The sequence below is a fragment of the Miniopterus natalensis genome, chromosome 1, assembly GCF_054644295.1.
Source record: "Miniopterus natalensis isolate mMinNat1 chromosome 1, mMinNat1.hap1, whole genome shotgun sequence".
NCBI lineage: Eukaryota > Metazoa > Chordata > Mammalia > Chiroptera > Miniopteridae > Miniopterus > Miniopterus natalensis.
Window position 1 is genome coordinate 116,320,177 of NC_142081.1, and position 18,388 is coordinate 116,338,564.

Here is an 18,388-nt window from a genome sequence, read left to right on the forward strand (position 1 = left end):
GAAATGATTCAGGCAATCATGAGAGAACCGTGGACTTCAGAATCCCAGAACCATCTCCAGATTCCTCCATCTGTGAAAATAAGCCCAGTGGAGTCTGCCACTGACTTCCCTGGAGCACTGTGAGAGTGAGTGAATGGATATGGTATGCATACCAGTTAAGGACCTTGAGCCTCTGTAACCCTACTGGAATCAGCAGCACTCCCACAGAGGGCCGGGAGTGTTTATGTTCCACCTAAATCTCGGCACTTCTCTAGAAGATGTGCTTTATTTAAAGAGATTAGGTCAAATCTTTTGGGACATGTTTTAGACTAAAAATTTTGAGAACTATATCTGAAGTTTCCTGATGTAAAAGATTCTATTCCCAAGAAAGCAAAGGATGCATTTAAGGAGAATTTACTTCTTACTAAATTTTCCCAACTAGAAAAATTCCGCCCATGTCAATAAACTCCTAGTAGTCAGATTTGGATGGGCTATTAAAAGCTCCTCTCCCTTTGCAGTGTCCAGAGGGGTGGGTTGTAAGCCTGAAATGGCAGGAAGCAGCTCTGAGAACCTCCCTGAAGGTTTTCTGTTCAAGAGGAAGGCACAGTTTTGACACTGGGGCCACATCTACAAATGCCCTGAGGTGTAGCTCCCTGATGTCCAGAGAAACACCCTCCGGCACCAGCCCTGCCCAGGACTCCCTCAAAGGACTGTGAGGCATCAGGTTCTTTGCTACTGTGGAGTCTGTCACCATTCCTGTGGCCACTTCCCAGTGGCAAAATGGGGACCTAGGATCCCAGGCCAGATTGACTGAAGAGGAGCTGCTGCATGGTTTGGGGAGAAAAGTGTAACTGGTGGAATGTATGGAGTGGATATGTGCCCACTGTTACCCTACTACGGGGTCATATCCAGCATTTCTGGAAAGAAGCTCCTTCACTTGACTGGTGTCTGACGTGTCTTTTCTGCACCACCTGCATAGCTGCCTTACCTCAAAGCCAGAGAAGCTCAACGCCGTCCAGTGAAATTGGAGCAACGCCACCAAGCAGTCCCCACCACATCCTAACCTGGCAGACTGGGTGAGTTCCTGTCAGACCTGTCATTCTCTTCTTCTGGGTTCCAGAGTGAACCTCAGCCTTCCTTGTCAGTTAGGAAGAGTGTAATGAGTGTGAAATTCTAGTAAAAGGATTTATCAGGAAAAAAATGACGAGTGTTCTTCATTACTGGGAACCTACTTCCTTTCCAAAGAAGCCTCGTGAACTGCTGTTCCTCCTACCCCTCTCCTTTCCATTGCTGTCCCTTTAGATGGGGAATTCTCTCTACTCTGTTGTAAAGTTGGCGGTGGCCCCAGGAACATGGGGGACGTGGGTGCCCAAGTCCAGCTGTGCTGCTTTGGTCAGAATTCCAGATAGCATGTGACTTGGGTTCCGGTTATAACAGGACAACTTCAAAATGCCAGGCACAAAAGGAGGGGAGAAAGACCAGTGTAAGGACCCCGTGGTAGCTCTGGCCCCACATTTTACCTGCTCCTCAGGGTACCCACTGTTTTGGTATCAGGACGAATCTTAAGAAAAAAAGCAGGAGGTTCAGATCCCATCTCTGTCCTGGCCAACTGCTTAATCAACACACAAAGGGGATCAGGTACCTCGAGACCTTTAAGAAGTGGCCAACAGCCAAATAAACCAATATTTATCTCCTTTTATAGCTTTCAGTTTAGACAGACATCATAATCTCGGGGACATTTAGGAAGTTCTCATCTGCAGAGTCTGGTGGGTACATGTAGCTTGCCTTGCTCACAGTTCCTGCCTCTTCTGTTGCTCCTAAGATATTACCTCTAAGTGGATGTTACATACTATCAATGCCTGTTGCTTAAAAAAGTAAAGGGTTCCTTTATCCAGCTCTATTCAGTTTCTCATTCGCTGGAGCATCAGTGGGGGTATCTGGAAAAATCTGACAGCTGTCTGTGAGGTGAATCATCAGAAAACAACAGGACCAGAATTGGCTCCACTGACCACATTTCTGACTCTCATGCTTGTCCGACATTTTTTGTCTCTTCAGATTTATCTGTAGTGATTTTAAACCAGGTTTTATTGATCCTTAGCATTTCACAGAAGATAGGGAGCTAACGTTTATTAAGTGTTTGCTGAATACTCAGAGGTTGGAAGCTTCTTCTAACGTATATGAGCTCATATAATCCTCACTGCAACTTCACATGGGAAGTATCAGATCTTTTCATTTTATAGATGAGGCTAAGAAAAATAAGTGTCTGCCCAAAGTCACTTGGCTGGCTAGAGCTGGAATTTCAGTACTGTGCTCTGTGAGCCCAAGGCCCTGCCTCTTTCCACTAGGCCAGTAGTTCTTAAAGTGCAGTCCCCAGACCAGCAGCATGACCATCACCTGGGATCTTGTTAGAAGTGCAGGTTCTTGGGCCCATCCATGGCCTACTGAGTCAGAAAGTCTGGGGCTGGGGTACGGCACTCTGTGTTTTAACAAACCCTCCAGCGGGGTTCTGATGCCTGCTCTAATTTGACAATCAGTGTTCTTGTGTCCACTCCCACTTCTTGGTCTGTCGTTGAGCAGCAACTTCCCCTCTGTCCTTATTACAGATCATGAAAACACTCCCTTATGCACATCCACACCCCAGCTCTAGCTTGTGTGGTCTGGCAGCTGCTAGGCCAGCACCCAGGAGTCTCACCAAGATTAATTAATAAAAGAATGACAGATCTTCTTTATCTATGGTACCTCCAGTGGTAAACCATCTCACCCAAACAAGGAACTTCAGATTCCACACTCTTTCTCTGGATCCTCCTAATTTTCTGGATCATGTCCAGTCTCACCTGATCCAAATGTGTATATTTAACTGACAGCAGGCTCTGAAATTTACAAGCACCCCTCACATGCATACACAGTGAGCTGGTCTTGCAACCTGCCTGTGTTTCACCACACACAGCTAGTGTTGGACCCAAGACAAATTTGAAACAAAAAGATATTTTGGTTTTTGAAGTAAGCTCTTTTATCAGATTGAGTTGAATTATCATTAACAAATTTTCTGTGATGTGACAAGAAAATGAGAAATGGGTAAGAACTGCCAAAGCTTGCCTTCCGAACAAAACCAGAGAGGTCTTTTCACTCGCTCGTGGGGGTTGAAAGTTCTGCGTGACTTATTTGTCACTAACACTTGGGTGTGTAGTCAACCGGTCTTTCCAATGTATCAATGAGCTACAAATCATGTCTGTGTCAGTTCCTCTCTTTAACATGACCTCTCTTCTCTTCCTCCTTCTGCTTTCCTTTGTTCAGAGAAGCAACAGAACACTCGCCCATTATGGACGGGTCTGAGTCTCCAACTCACCAAAGTACTGATGAGTAGAGGTATCGTAAGGGAATGTTTTGTTCTTACAGCCCCCCCCCCCACTGCTTTTGAGTGCGTGATCTCAGATGTGTTGCATATGTGTTGCCCTTGCCCATATCATAATCCCCAGAAGGAAACATCTGCATGGTGTGGACGCCGTTGTTTTTATGTCTGATTTCTAGGTACATGTGGAACTATATGTTTATATGTATGTTTTTATATCAGATGTTAGATATTCTTACGCTACTTCCCAGAAAAGACCCCTGAGTGTGTTTCAGACCTTCCCAGGTTCTATGTACATGCAGATACTTGTAGACACTTTTACTGGTTTAGTAACCCATGCCTATGGAAAGAACAGCATCATGTAATTTCTGTTTCAAAGCACCAAGGGCAGATTGAGTTGACCCAGAAGCACTGGAAAATCTCCCATAATATCTTCCCAGCATTCTTGAGTGACCGTGTGTACTCTACCAAATGCTATAGGGTCCTGCTTTCCAAAATGTGGTCCGTAGAAGACTATTACCATCATGTGGGAGCTAGTTAGAAAACTAAACTCCTGGGCCTACTCATTTGTATATGCATTTTAACAAGATCCCTGGGCGAATCAAGTGCCCTGCTACAGTGGGCATAGAACAGTAGCACCTGGTCTGGGTCCTGTCCTCAGGGACCAGCAGAATCTAACTGGGAGATGAGACATTGAAATTAAGTAGCATTTCAAGGGTTAACTAAAAAGATAAGGATGCTATTCAGGAGTGGATAAAGTGAATAAATTTATTCAATCAAAAAAATTGAACCATCACTGTATTCTTGGAACCATGCTAGAGACCAGAGTTCTAAAAGTTCAAGTTCAAATCAACAATTTGAAAACCTATCAGGATTTTCTATACAGGGGAAGTAAGAAACTTGCAGGACTTATGTATAAAGTGCTCTGAGACTCTAGGTGGAGGTCCAGAGGCTATCCCAAGGGCAAAAACACAGGTGCAGAAATAAGCAGGGTATTTAGGGAACAGCAAAAAGTCTTGTTATGCTGTAGAGAAAGAGCTGGACTTCAGCCTAAAGAGTAGGGCAGGGCAAGATCCTGAGCACATTAGAGGAGAGAGACACGAAACAGTTTTTACTGCGGGTCCCCTGAGTTGGCAGGTGAGGGATTTAGGAAAACAGGGGCTTAGCCTTTGAGAGGAAGATGGTGGTAAACAAAATTTGAGTAAATTTGAAGACTTACTGGCTTTATTTACTGTTTCATGAATCAGACAGCATTCAGTCTAACAGATAGAAAGCTGCTGTGCGGAATTTAATGAACAAACTGAACTAACAAGCAGAGACATACTCATAGATAGACAGCAGGCAGCCAGCTCGGGTGGGGTGGGGGTGGGGGAGGTGTGAAGAGATTGAGCCAGAAAAAGAAAAAAAGAGAGAAAGAACTCATGGACAGGGACAACAGTGTGGTGATGGGGGTGGGGGGTGGAAGAGGGTTCGGGGGGGATAAATGGTGATGGAAAAATAAAATTTAAAAAAAAGAACAGAGCTGTGAGGAGCTGTACCAAATGAAAGACTTTTATGGGCAGAAGGCAGCAGGATCAAGGAAGCCACACGAGGTGAAAAAGTGGGTTGATTATTGCAGTCACTTTCCCTCGGGGGTGGCAGAGCTCTATCAGGCAGGTTTTCTCACTAATGCTGACCAGGCCATTCCTGATTGACAGATTCCATTTCTGGGAAAGCCCAAACCGTAGTTATGTCTCGGTTTGGTGGTAAGCAACTTCATTTTCATTCCATTGCCTTGTTTTTAACAATTTCTTCCTTTGATCAGACTCAGCCTAGCTAAGAGATGTGATCAGAATTTACGGCACTAGTGTTACTCCCAGCTTCTGGTCTGGAGATCTCTCTGTTTTTGCCAAATCTCTCTGTGGCATTCACAGGTCACAACGTCAGGTTCATATGCTTTAAGGGGGCCATTCTCTTTGTTCCTTTTCTGACATTCTGTTCTTAGGGGATCATTTGCTTGATGGTTAGTGGCTGCAAACATGCATTTAAAGCTTTTGAGAGAACACACCAGGGGGAACTACTATGGTTATTATAAACAGGATAATTCACAGTGTCTGGAGTGCCCTTTGGAGCCATGTTCCAAAGACCCAAGCCAATCAAAATCAAGTAAGTCAAGAAAGACCCTGTAGAAGGAGTCACTTTAAGCCAAATGGCTTGTCTCAACTTCCCCAAAATATCAATCCAGGTACAGCAAGTGATATTGGTCACAGGACAGTCTGTGCATCAGGACTAAAAAGGTGACAACCATGCAGGCCAGTAAAATTTAAGGGTCTGTAGACTCTACAGGTGGTCACCCTTGCCTCTTGTCCCTTTCTTTGGACACAGAGCCTGGATACAAAGTTCCCCAAGTCTAAGGTTGTTAACCAGAGCAGAGAAAATTGTTCCCTAGGGCTAGGGACTCTGACACCATAGAGGAGGCTGAGTTTGCCCAGAGAAACTGAGGCACTGAAAATCAGGGAGGAGTTTGGGATGGGCAGAGCTATAGAATCACCAGCATCGGGGCAAATCCAGCAGTTGTTTTGAGGTTAGATTACCACCCTTTGCAATGGCCTGAGGCATGTGGACAATGGCATTATCTTTCCAGGCCTGAGCAAGGCAAAAAGGTAGACAAAAGAATCATAAAGACCCTCATGGTGTAGGGAATAGGAAAAAATGGTCAGAGGGGGAAGGAGGAGTGGAAAGAAATGTTCTTGATCTGACCTCTTGGGGGGAAGCGGTCTACTCTGACGTTGGCTACTTTTTTTCCTAGTCAGTCTCATTGTGAGTTCTCCAGCTTTTGCGCAGGACCTGAAGCCAGGTGGAGCCTTCTTCAGGCATGAAATATGCACCCACAATTCAACATCTCATGATTTGACAGTGGTGCCAGTGGTCACGAGTTCCTGGGACACCCATTGCTAAAGATCTGACTAGAGTTCATTGTAATGGAATCGACAGGGAAATTTGGTTATTTCTATATCTACAACATCTTAAGATAATAACTGGAATTATGATAATACCAGGACATGCTGGATTTCTAGGAATTTCATACAATTTCTAGAATGCATTGATTAGAGTTCTAACCCTTAGAATCCTTAATTCCTTGTGAACACTAAGAAGTGAGCAATTGTGAACTGTTTGTGACACTGGATTGGAAAATTTATTTTTACATTTCATAATTTCTAGAAGAATATTCTCCCTCACAGTAAATTCTTCAGTGTGGCACAAACCTTGTTGGCTGATAGACTTGGCACTACAGACAGCCATCTGGGAAAGCCGACTCTAGGAAGAATTCTCACCTTTCACTGGCTTCTGCCAGTTCCCCCAAGATCCACTCCGCAGGCTCTAGAGCAAGTGGGGTTTAAAGTGGAGAGTGTAACCCTAGTATCTACCAGAATTTGGCAAAGGGTTCCACTGATTTAATTTTAGTTTCTCCTCAGCTGTTTTAAGAGAATAACTGGTAGCAGTTTACTGGAAAATCCTTCAGAGTCCCATCAACCTTGGGAGGGGCCGATAAGGGGGCATCTGTAAGGCCACTGATTGCAGACCTTTGGTCAAGTCTTGTAGTCCCTTCAGAGTGGAAAGGCAGTTCAGAGAGAGGACTAGACTGTGAGTACTCGGGTAAAGGAGGTTAGAGGGGAGTAATAGGAGTCACACCAGTCCTATAGTCTTTTGTTGTAGGTACCACTGTGTGTTTAATTCTTTATTAGCCTTTTGCAATGAATCTTTCAATGAAGTTATTTTGGAATCTTGAAGACTTTTGGAGGTTTTTGCATGTCAGTAAAAATAGGTCTCCCATTCTGTTTTATTTGGGAGCCCTTGCTTTCAAGTAGACATCTTAAATGAATGTTCTGGTCTAATTGGAACACTCCCCATAATGGCTGTTAATCTGTATAAGGAGGTAAACTGAGGCAAGCTTGAATGAACAGAAATTGAGTTAATTCAGGAATAGCAGAGGAAATGCAATTCTGGAACTATGCAATGGCCAGCTACAGGCGAATCCATTGAGGGTTTGGGGCAAGCTGTATTTATGGGCAAGGAGTGAAAAGGGGGTAGAGTTCAGCCAGAGTCTAAGCAGTAAGTTCATTGGCTCGAGGTTGGACAGAGATTCTTGGCGGATGTTCACGTGCCAGGAGGTAAGTCTCAGTCTTTTGTTCTTCAGGCATTTACAGAAAATTTGTCTTTTAGTTCTTAAGTTCCTTTTTTCCTAGGGTACATGTGTGAGAGTCTCCATTTCCTGTCCTTCAGTTCCATTTTAGATTGAATCCTTTCACATTTCCCCTCTTGGTGAAGATCTTTTGCAGAAAGTATCACTGATCAACCATGTCATTTAGGTGTTGTCTTCCTTCTTCCTTTTTTTATTTTATTTTTCTTGATCAAAGATGTTGTTAGATGGAGAACATGTCCCTCAGAGCAGAGAAGGGTCATCCTCAGGTGTGTAGTCCCACAGAAGAGGGAAATGGCATGTGGATTTCATTGGCCTCATTTGAACAACAAGAATTGTCAACAACCAGACTGTATATTTGCGTCAGGGTAGCCGAATCAGAGAAACGAGGAAGTCCAGATGTGGGCATGAACAGACTCGGTGGCTGGGGATTGGCTGGTGTCCTCTGCTAATTTGAGAAGAGCTATAAATTCCTATAAGATTAGATTAAGTTTCCTGTATGAGCTTGTGTTGACCATCTCCATTTTGTCCATAACATAAGTGACTCCATTTTAGTTTGGGTCTACTTTTCCACTTTTTGATCAAGTCCCTATTAGGGGGTGTTGATCACTCGTATATTGCTAGGTATTTCTTCTGCATGGACTTTATCCATTTTGTATATTTTTCTTCATCATGCCATGACTGGATATCTTCCTTCAGGGTGAGAGAAGCTTTTGGGGTTGGTAGCAACTGAAAGGCCACATTTGAGCAACTTCTTATGGGTCAAAGTGGAGGGTTAAGGTAGGGAGACTTTGTCAAGGATATAGGTATTAGATACCAGTTTGAAACACTGGGCAAGCATTCATCTATCAGGTTTGCTATTTTCCAAAGACTGGATAGACAACAACTGAAGAGTTTAAAAATCAAAACACAAAATAAAATGACAAATAGGATAGACAGACCAAATTGTAACTCATAAGCCCAATCCTATTGGAAACCAGCTCAATAAATTAAAAATTCCAAGATAAGTCGGATTGGGTTTGACCTCAAGTTTCCAGAAGTGTCAATCCAAGTACAATAGTGCTGACTACAGACACATCCTTATTCAGCTAAGAGGTAATCAAGGGCTGTCCTGTTGTCAAGGACAACTTTAGCTAGGAAGTCGGGGAATTTTTGTTGGATGGCTAAGGCCTTGGTAGTAAAGTGGGCGATATTTCCAAGGGTTTAAAGGGTTTCTGATCATAGCATCATTTGTACCCACTTCTAACCAGACAAGTAGGACCTGCCAAAAGAAGTGAATCCTGAATGCCTCCTGATAAGTCCTATCTAACTTGATGATAATTCGGGGGAGTTGACTAGCGAGGTGTCTCAGTTTGGTTGTGGACAGTTAGGGGCACAGTACATAACCTAAGTAGGCAACATTGCCAGTTATGTGCCAGCCATCTAGGCATCTAGGCATAGCATTCATATGCCACAGACAAAGATAAATCCTGTCAGGGCACAAACCCACTCCTGCTAAAGTGGCATTGTTAATGAATTCATCTGCATGGATTATTGCATTTGCCCATTCAAGGCAAGGATAGGTTAGGGTTTTGGTTCATATGGGAAATAAGTCTCCTAGCCTGAAATAAAAAGTTGTTCTAAATTCCTTGCAAAGGTGGATGCTGCTGGTAAGATTTTTTTCTTCACTGGGGCAGGTATGATTTAGATAGATAATCATAAGAACTTGGGGGTTTCAAGTGTGTTACAGTCTGCATAGGTATTTGTGTCTAACTGGGAAAGTACAGTTATAATCAGAGAAAGAGGGGTGGGGAAGACACTGGGAGTCTGGCTGACTCCCACTAGGGTATTTTTTATGGTGACATTAAGGATAGAAGATAAACTGGTTACAGGAAGGACCAGGGTATCCAACATCATGGGAGATACGGAGTTTTAAGTGGCAAATCCCGCAGCCTAAATGGTTACCACCCTTGGCAATCACCTGGGAGATACAGACAAGGGCATTTTATATTCAGACAAGGTTAAGGGGAAAGGGCAAACAGGAAAACACAGAAAAGTAGAAGAGTCTGATTAATTGCCCTCCTGTCCTTGTAATTTTCACAGTAAAGAAGCACAGTGGTGGAAATCAAGCTTTAAGTTCTGCAGGTTTGGGATAGCTGTCTGCATCCAATGTTTTCTGCTTCTGGCTGCTTGGAGGTCTTGAGTTTGAGATCATTAGTGGCTTTGCTGGTCCACTCAGTTCCTGTGACTCCTTAAATTAGAGATAGATGCCTTCAAGTTTAGCTGCACAGGAATCAGTGAGCAGCACCAGGAAAGGTCTTTCCAACAGCGAGGAGGGAGTCCTTTAAGTGTGTCTTTTCCAGTAGAGGTATTCTCTAGGAAGTAGGTCACAAGGGGAATCAGACATCAGATTGTATTCTTGCTCAGCATAGGCTTCTTCAACTTTTGAGAGATATTTCTGGAAATAGAGTATAGGTAACTAGCAATATGTGAATAGATCCCATTGGGCAATGCGATGGTCAGAGAATGGGGAATGAGGCCGATGCATGGGTTTGCAGGTTACTATTTCCCAGAAAGTGAGCTTAGGTTTTTCAGAAGCTAAGGAAGGACCTTAGAGTCTCTGAAACAGTGACAGCACCTTGGTTCAGGGAATTTCCAAGACTCACAAAATTTTCCTAATTGGGTTTTAAAGATGCCACATTAGTCCTTTCTACTAGTCCTGAAGATTGAGGATGCTATGGGCAATGCAACCTCTATATAGCATAGAAAGATCTCTGCAGAGTTCATGGATTGCTTGACCAGGAAAATGAGTTCTGAGGTCACTGTGCAAAACAGTGGGGGCACCCCATGTAGGGATGATGTCTTCAAGTAATTTCTATGCTACAAAAAAGGCAGTTGCTTATCAACAGGAAAAACTGTCTACCCAGTGAGAAACATCCAGACCATGACTAAGACATATTTGTTCACTTGTTTTTAGCAATTATGTTTAAATTAATCATGAAAATTTCTTAAGATATTAAACAGCAAACCAAATCTTAAGTTATCTTCCCTGCTGACAGACTTTGTAACAGGATAACAAACTTATCTGACCGGTAGAATAAAAGTTGTATTTCTACATTGTAGTAAAGCTGATAACTCTGAATACATACCTATTTTAATTAAACCAACAAGCTTAAGCTAGCTTTTATTTACTAAATATTTATTCTAAGTCACATAAACTTGAAGAACATCTGGGTTAAGTTTCTATATTTCTGAGCATTTAGAATACTTAATTTGATAAGTGTTTCTTTTTCTTTAAGTCAATTAAATAGAGCTCATTTACAAACTAATTTTGGTAATACTACCCAGAAGTAGAAAAATATTACACATTTACACTATACATACATAAACATACAGACAAAAATTTTAAAATTTTAGCCTTGAGACAAGTATGATAATACAAAAGTCACTAGTTTATAAAAAAAACAGATGGACACAAGCTGTGTTTCTGGCAGAATTGTGAGGATCCCATTTCTTTAGTTAAGCACTACATCTCTCAGAGCCAAATTAATACTTCAGTGCATGAAAATGCTCTTGAGGTTGGCAGGTGATCTAGTGTCAGTCTAGCCTGTTCCGTGACCAACTTCTCCTCGAATGAGTCTTAGAGTTAGTTGGGAAGCCCTTAGCAGCTCTAAGTGCTCAACCTGCACCCATTAATTTTGCAGCTTTGGCTTCTGAGATTCCCATTAACCATAGAACTATCACTCCTTCGCCTCATGTGCACACTAACAGAAACCAGCAGTAACCAAAGAGATGGTACTGCGGACTGGCCAAGAGGAAGCCTTAGGTGTGCACCACCAGCAGTTCCCAAAGTAAAATCGTGAACTGAACCAGCAGACCTCAACCGATGTGGACTGTAGACTAACCAAGGACTCGTGATTGGTGCTGATAGAGCCTCCTGTCAGTCTAGAGTGACCCATTAACTTTGTACTGGAAAGCCAATTAGACTGATGACTCAATGCAAAGAGAGCTGAACACAGGACCCAGAGGAACTGAACCCATGGCCCTTGGAAATGGGGAGAAAGAGAACTCAGAAGGTTCACAGGGACCAGCACCTATGTTTCTCATCTGTGAAGCTGTGAGGTATCTCCTTTGGGTTCCACCACCGCCATCAAACTGTTAAAAAACAAAATTCAACTGAGTAAATATTTAAGATCTTTTTGGTTTTATTAAGTTGCAACTTAATTCCTTGAGGGATCAAAAACTGTGCTTGTCTTACAAATCTAGTCTTTACAAGAACAGAAATGCAGCACTCAAAGCAATTCAGAGCCCACCTATCCTTTTTAGCAATCCCCAAACCTCCACTATTCATCGGTGCCTTTGAGATATAAATGTTCTACGTGTTCTTCTCAGGAGTTCTCATCTGGGCTATCTCTTTGAAATGTAAGCATCAAGGAGGTAATTCTTATCAAAAGGGAAAAAAAGAGGGAGAAGGCTATTTGGAACTTAGGCCAAAAGTCTTAAGTGTCCTCTCCACAAATATTAATGAAATGTTTATTCCAACTTCCAGAAACACGACTTGGATCCAACTGTTCTTTTATAAACTAGTGAGTTATGGCTCAGGGCTCAGGGCAGAGGTGGAGCCAGGGCTTGCTAGCTCTCTTTCCATCTCTACTTCCACTTCCTGCTCCTGTAACTGCATTCTCAGGAGGAAACTGGCATCCTAGTGTGAAAGCTGCTTGGCCTTGCTTCGGCACATGTCTATCTTTGAACCAGTGACTGCGGCTGGAGGACTCTAATTGGGCCACTTGATTCACTTATCCACCCTTTGTAAGGGTATGGGGTGACACCTGGTGGAGAGCACCACCAGGACCACACGAAGTTATGGAGGGACTCCACCAGGGCTCCAGCCCCCTCATTCACCCCCAAGGAACAGCCAGTGTCCACTGTGGGGTCCAGCACCTTTTGCCACAAAAAATTTCTCAATTCCTCAGGCACAATGGCAAAAGTCTGTTTGTCAGGGCAGAGAGGAATTTTCAGGGTGGGTGTAATGGAATCAGCCATTTACCATGCAGATGCTCTAAGAGGTATCCATGGCTAGTACACAATTGAGAGACTTTGTTACTTTGCTTCTGAAGCCACATTTAAGCGGCATTAACCAGGGGTCCTGGCACAGGACTCAATAAAACCCACAGTCTGCTCACAGATGCCTTGGGATTTCGCAGCTTTAATGGGTTGTTTTTTAAGCCAAATGAGAAACATTTACAAAATCCAGAATGCCTTCATCCATTTGTTCCTAGAGAAGTCAGCAAATCAGACAGACAAGTGGCGATGACTGATCATTCTCAGTCATAAACTGGTTCATGAGACTGTGTTTAAAATGTTCTTTAAACTTGCTTTTCTTTAAGCCACATTGGATTGGGGGCTCTTCCTGTCGCCCATCCCAACCATAACCCTAGCACTAGGTACGGGGAGATCAGCAGCAGGGAAGAGAATCTTCTGACATTTATGGAAAGTCCTATGGTGTTTCCAAATAGATCTTTCTACTCCCTAACTGGCATATGCTCTCGGGAGGTCAAACTTAACAATACACAGACTGCTAATTCACAGTCACAGCCCAGTGTCACTCACGGGGTTACTTCAGAAACCTCTAGGTTAAAGGCCTAGAGGTTTCATCTCTTCAGGGATCAGCACAAATGAAATTATACTGTAAGTAAAAGTGAAAAACAAGAATGAGCACACAGGACACTCCAGGCCACAGGGCAGCCGAAGGAACAGAGCGCCTGGGTTAGTGATGCCAACATCAGTGACTGCGGCCAGCAGGACTTGGGGAGAGAGCGCAGGGTCTGTGGGGCAGATGCCAGCTCATCCTCACCTTCTCCGAGATGAAGTCTGACCTTTGCCTTGCCCTGAAAGAGCTAATTTAGGATCTCTAGAGACAGGCTGTTTTTCCTGAACATGATCTCTAGTATGATTGTCAGCTGCAACGTACATATCTATGTGATCACTTTTGATATGTAAAAATTCCTTCTACCTGACTTTTTTAAAGTCTCTTATTTACTATATACTTTCCTATGTATTTTCAATATACCTTTTTTATAACTACAAAACATGTGGTTTAAATATTAAGCATTGATTCAATGTTTTTAACAACTCAATTCAAAATATGACTCCAGTTTCACTATGGAAAATCTAACATTTTAAATGTCCTTCTAGGACAAAATAAAAGTCTGGTTAGCACCAGGGGCCCAGGGAGGACAACCCAAAGCAGCTGTTCCCTGGAAAAGGAATCCTGACAAATGCAGCCCTGGGGGCTTTCAGCCAGCCACTGTGCACAGGAGAATGGGGGGGGGGGGGGGGCCTCTGAAACCTCCATGTACTCAGCACACCACAGACCAATTAAACCAGCACCTCTGGGGTGAAGTCCAGACTTGAGATTTTGGGTATTTCCCGGGTGATTTCAGCATGCAACCCAGAGGCATAAGTAAGCGTTAGCTCTACTTTCCTCCTTCGCAGATGTTTGAGGTTTAGGTCCCCTTTATGTGAGTATTTCAGTCTGTGAGAGCCTTCTGTCTACTCGGCGCTGCATCAGGCCTAGCTCCTCGTGGACAGGAAAGGCCGCTGATCAGTATGAAACCCTACGTAAATAAGCACGCACTTGTGAGTGCAGGCTGGTAAACACCGTTTCCCGCTAACCGCCTCCTCTCCTCGGATTCCCTGCAGGAGCTACAGTGATAGCTGTTTCCTGGATTCCTCCCTGTATCCAGAACTAGCTGACGTCCAGTGGTACGGCCAGGAGAAAGCCAAGCCCGGGACCCTCGTGTGAGCCAGCCGGCCTCAATCTGACCGCCTCAACGCCATTCTGAGATCACCTCACTGCCTCTCATTTGCCTTACCCAGACGCACTGTCACCCTGCACCAGCTTCGGCCCTCAGCACTTTTTCCTCCCGTCTCCGCATCCCCTCACAACTCAAAAACCTGACTGAGGAGACATTCTGGAAGGTTCCGGTCCCACTGTGTGTCCCCTGGCTCTTTTGTCCACAGAGAGCCAGGCACTTGTCCTCAATGGCACCTTGGTGGCTTCCCACTGCCATGACAGCCCCCAGGCCAGGAACCATCAGGGAAGCTGGCTGGCATCAAATTCCTGTGGACAGTGGCATGTATAGAGAACAGGAAAGGAGATTTACTACGGGTGATCCAGAAAGACTGGTAAGCTGTGGCCAGCCTGCCACCTGGAGGCCAACCAAGCCCTGCAAGAACAGGATGCCTAGTGGGAAGTCTAGTTGACACCTGAAAGATTCCTTGGGGGAGTAGCTCTTGGGGGAGTGGGGGGGAACGAAAAAGGAAGCTTAGCACACCAGAGATGCATCAGAGGATCACAATCAGTTCTATGCTGCCAAAGATTTAAAAAATTAAAAAATAAAACACAAAAAAATAAGAGGGGCCAAGAGGAAGACATTCTTTGTGTAATGAAATCTCTTTCGAATTCTCAACTGCTACAACACACAAGTCAAAGTCAACCATTTGTAAATTGTTTCCCGTCTACCCCTCTCCCTTAATGTCCACCTTCTCTCTCCCTTAATGTCCACCTTCTCTCTCAGTGGAGAGCCTGGAAAACTAAGCTGATGTGATGGGAAAGTCGGATCTCTGTGAGTCTGGACGCGAAGGAGAACAGACCTGTGGGGAGAGCAGAGTGTGCTATTAGCCCTGGTCTGTACCCAAGCCCAGGACACTAAACTGCTTTCCTTTTGGGATTTGTAGGAAACGTAAGGTGATGATGCCAAAAGTGGTCCTCTCATTAAAACAACCAGTAAAACTATCCTATTTTTTTGCACAAGGTGTTTCATTATATTTTTTATGGGAAACCAAGGGAAAAGCACATTGCGATCCATTCAAGTGTTTAACTGTTGTGGCTCATTTTATGTTTGTTAGCACTTGTGTGATAAAGAGCTCAGATCTGACTTCGGTTACCAATGTGTCACTTATTCAAAAACCCAACTATGCCCTTAGGTAGAAAGATTTTACTCACGTGTCTACTAGGCAGAGCAGGGTTGAAAAAACACCAGCTCCCAAGGGGCCCACATATCTACAACAGCGTCAGCCGCCTTGTACCACATTTGTCCGCAAGCACCAAAAGAAGAAAGAAGAGCAAAAAAAAAGTGTGGGAGCTGCATGTTTACATGTGTTTTGAGCTATGCTTAATACACAACTGGAAAGCCATCAATCTTCAAAGGCCTCAAAACTACTTTTATAATAACAAGTGCACACTCTTAGTTGGGTTATTCAAAATGGCACAAACACGGTCTCCACGGAGGTGGTATGCTGTGCTTATTGGCGCAAGTGGGGGGCGGGGGATATTTTTTCCTCACTTGTAATGACTTACCGGAAAGGCATTGGGCAGCCAGAGACAGGAGCCGGGGTGGGGGTAATTTTGTGGGACAGCAGGACTGAAGTTAGCTTTAGCAAAAAAACAAAAAACTTTGTTCTTTATGTATATGTAATCCGAGAATAACAATAGACTCCACCACACCAGGAAGGTCTGGATGGACACTAAACAAAATAACTAACCATGGTGCACCCTCTGCTGCAGCTGGCAAAGCGTGTGGACTCACAGCAGGCTGGGACCCTCTGGACGATTCAGGGCCTGGTCCACGAGGCCCTGTGTGAGGCTGGGTTGGTGATGCCAGCTTGCAGAAGGGATTAATATTCACAGAACACTTTAGGGGTAAACCCTGCAGGATAAATAAAACTGGTTATAATGTTAAAATGATTCTGGGGATTGATGAGAGGGGTGTATTTTTGTTGCTCTTATTTTGATGGCCAAAGCTACAAACAGCGGGTCTTTTCCCTCCCCATGAGGAAACATTATACATTGGGCCGTTTTTCTTTCTCCCAAAAACTCATACGTGGATAATGAAATTGGACTTTGTGTAACAGGAAACGTCAAAAGGGTAATAGAAAAGGTGACAAGGTTCTACAACATGTACAGTAATGTAACATCGGTCTGAAGTCAGTCGGGTCAAGGCTTTAGCCCAGTTGGGTTATAAGGAATGAGAGATGAAAATCCTTTCTAAACACCTGGGCTCTGGATTCTAGGGGCAGAGAGAAATGGAGCGGGAGAGGGATTACAGTTCAGACAAACATCACAATAGTCTGGTAGTAAAGACGGAGATTAAGTAAAACAGGTTTTACTGTTTAGCTGCGTTCAGTTACTACAAAGTGTACATAAAGTATTAGTCCTTTGAGACTGACATGGTTAATGAACGCATGTGGGAAACAATATAGTTGTTGTACACAAGCACTTGCAAGCTCTTTAAAGATCCCTATTTCTTTAAAACAAAACAAGATGAACCATGAAGCCCCTGGTCTGATTTAAAGCCCCATTGGATTCTGTGGACACATGTAAGAAACTGCTGCTTGTTTAGCCAGAAGACTGGTGAAAACACCTATATCAGACTGTTTGCTAGACAGGTGGATGTTGGAGAAGTTAAAATTCAAATTTGTTTTCATTCAGTATTAGTTTAGTTCTCAATATAGCAAACCCCATCCAGGTGCTATCAGATGACCAGTTACTGCTTAGTTAACTAGGTGTAAAGTTTTTCATACACATTAATGTCAATAGTTTATTACAAGTTGTGTAAAATGGACTCTAGTTTAATAATGGGGGAGAAAAGGATTAGGTTGCTCCTGAAACTGACTGTAGAGCATGTAAAATGATTTTACTGGATTCTGTTCAACTGTAATCAATGAAAAAGATGTATGTTGTAGACAAAGTTGCAGAATTAAAAAGAAATCTGCTTTTAATTTATTCTTTTTGTATTAAGAATTTGTATAGTACCTTTACATTTTGCAAAACAGTGTTGTCAACACTTATTAAAGCATTTTCAAAATGAAGAGATCTCAGTTGGAGGTTTTGTTCGATTCTAGGTGGTGAACGCTAGCTCGGGTGCTGGATCCTCACCAGGCTCATTTTTTAAAGTCAACCTGCAGATGCTATTCTTTTCATTAAGTGTTTTTTAAATTTTACTTTTTAATTACAGTTTGCATAGTGGTTAAACAATCATATACTTTACAAGTGTTCCCCCCAATATTGAGGTACCCACCTGGCACTGTATGTAGTTATTACAATACTATTGACTATATTCCCTATGCTGTGCTTTACATCCCCAGGACTATTTCGTTAACTGCCAAGCTGTACTTCTTAACCCCTTTTCCTTTTTCACCTAGCCTCTCAACCATCCTCCCTCTGGCATCCATCAGTCTGTTCTCTGTATCTATGCACCTATTTCTGTTTTGTCTGTTCATTTATCTTGTTCTTTAGATTCCACATATAAGTGAAGTCATATGGTATCTGTCTTTCTCTGTCTGACTTACTTAACATAATACCCTGTAGGTCCATCCATTCTGTCATAGATTTCATTCTTTTTTATAGCTGAGTAATATTTCATTATATATACATACCCTGGCTTTTTTTATCCACTCATCTATTGTACAGATGTCATTTTGATTGTCTTGCTAGATGTTGTGGAAGGGCTTGGTTCATTTAATAGAGGCTAATTCTTATTTTTTTAAATTTTCCTTTTGTTACTTAGACGAAGATGATATATTCTTAATTACTCTACAAAAGGATGTGAGATTAGAGATCATACTTGGTCAGGATGCTAGTTTAGTGTTTGTATCACTGTTCATTATAGTTACCCATGTGCAGCATGCGCCAAGCATGGATACTGTATCACAGAACAGCCCCTGGTGGAAGAGACACTGTGGGACCCTAGGCTCTGAAGGTCAGCTTTAGTCTGTCTCCATGTGGTCCCTGGTTCCGTGTGGGGTGCACAGGGCCAGTCAGGGAGACTGGCAGGTTGCTCAGGCTCTTTACCATCACTGTTGTTCACCTCTGTGCTCACACCACAGTTCAAACTCTG

At 43.3% G+C, this 18,388-nt stretch overlaps 1 protein-coding gene across 6 annotated transcripts in view; it reads left to right on the forward strand.

The window, feature by feature from the left end:
* FRMD4A (FERM domain containing 4A) overlaps positions 1 to 17,274 on the forward strand; it is a 441,288-nt gene extending 424,014 nt beyond the window's left edge. For 5 of the 6 annotated variants that reach the window (XM_016210040.2, XM_016210038.2, XM_016210036.2 and 2 more), the window contains exons 22-23: positions 959 to 1,055; positions 14,190 to 17,274. In XM_016210040.2, the coding sequence (XP_016065526.2) occupies positions 959 to 1,055; positions 14,190 to 14,292 (200 nt within the window). In that variant the 3' untranslated portion in view covers positions 14,293 to 17,274. Of the gene's footprint in view, positions 1 to 958; positions 1,056 to 3,273; positions 3,346 to 14,189 lie in introns of all 6 variants that reach the window. The other variant, XM_016210039.2, reaches the window with a different exon arrangement.
* Positions 17,275 to 18,388: the final 1,114 nt, after the last annotated feature.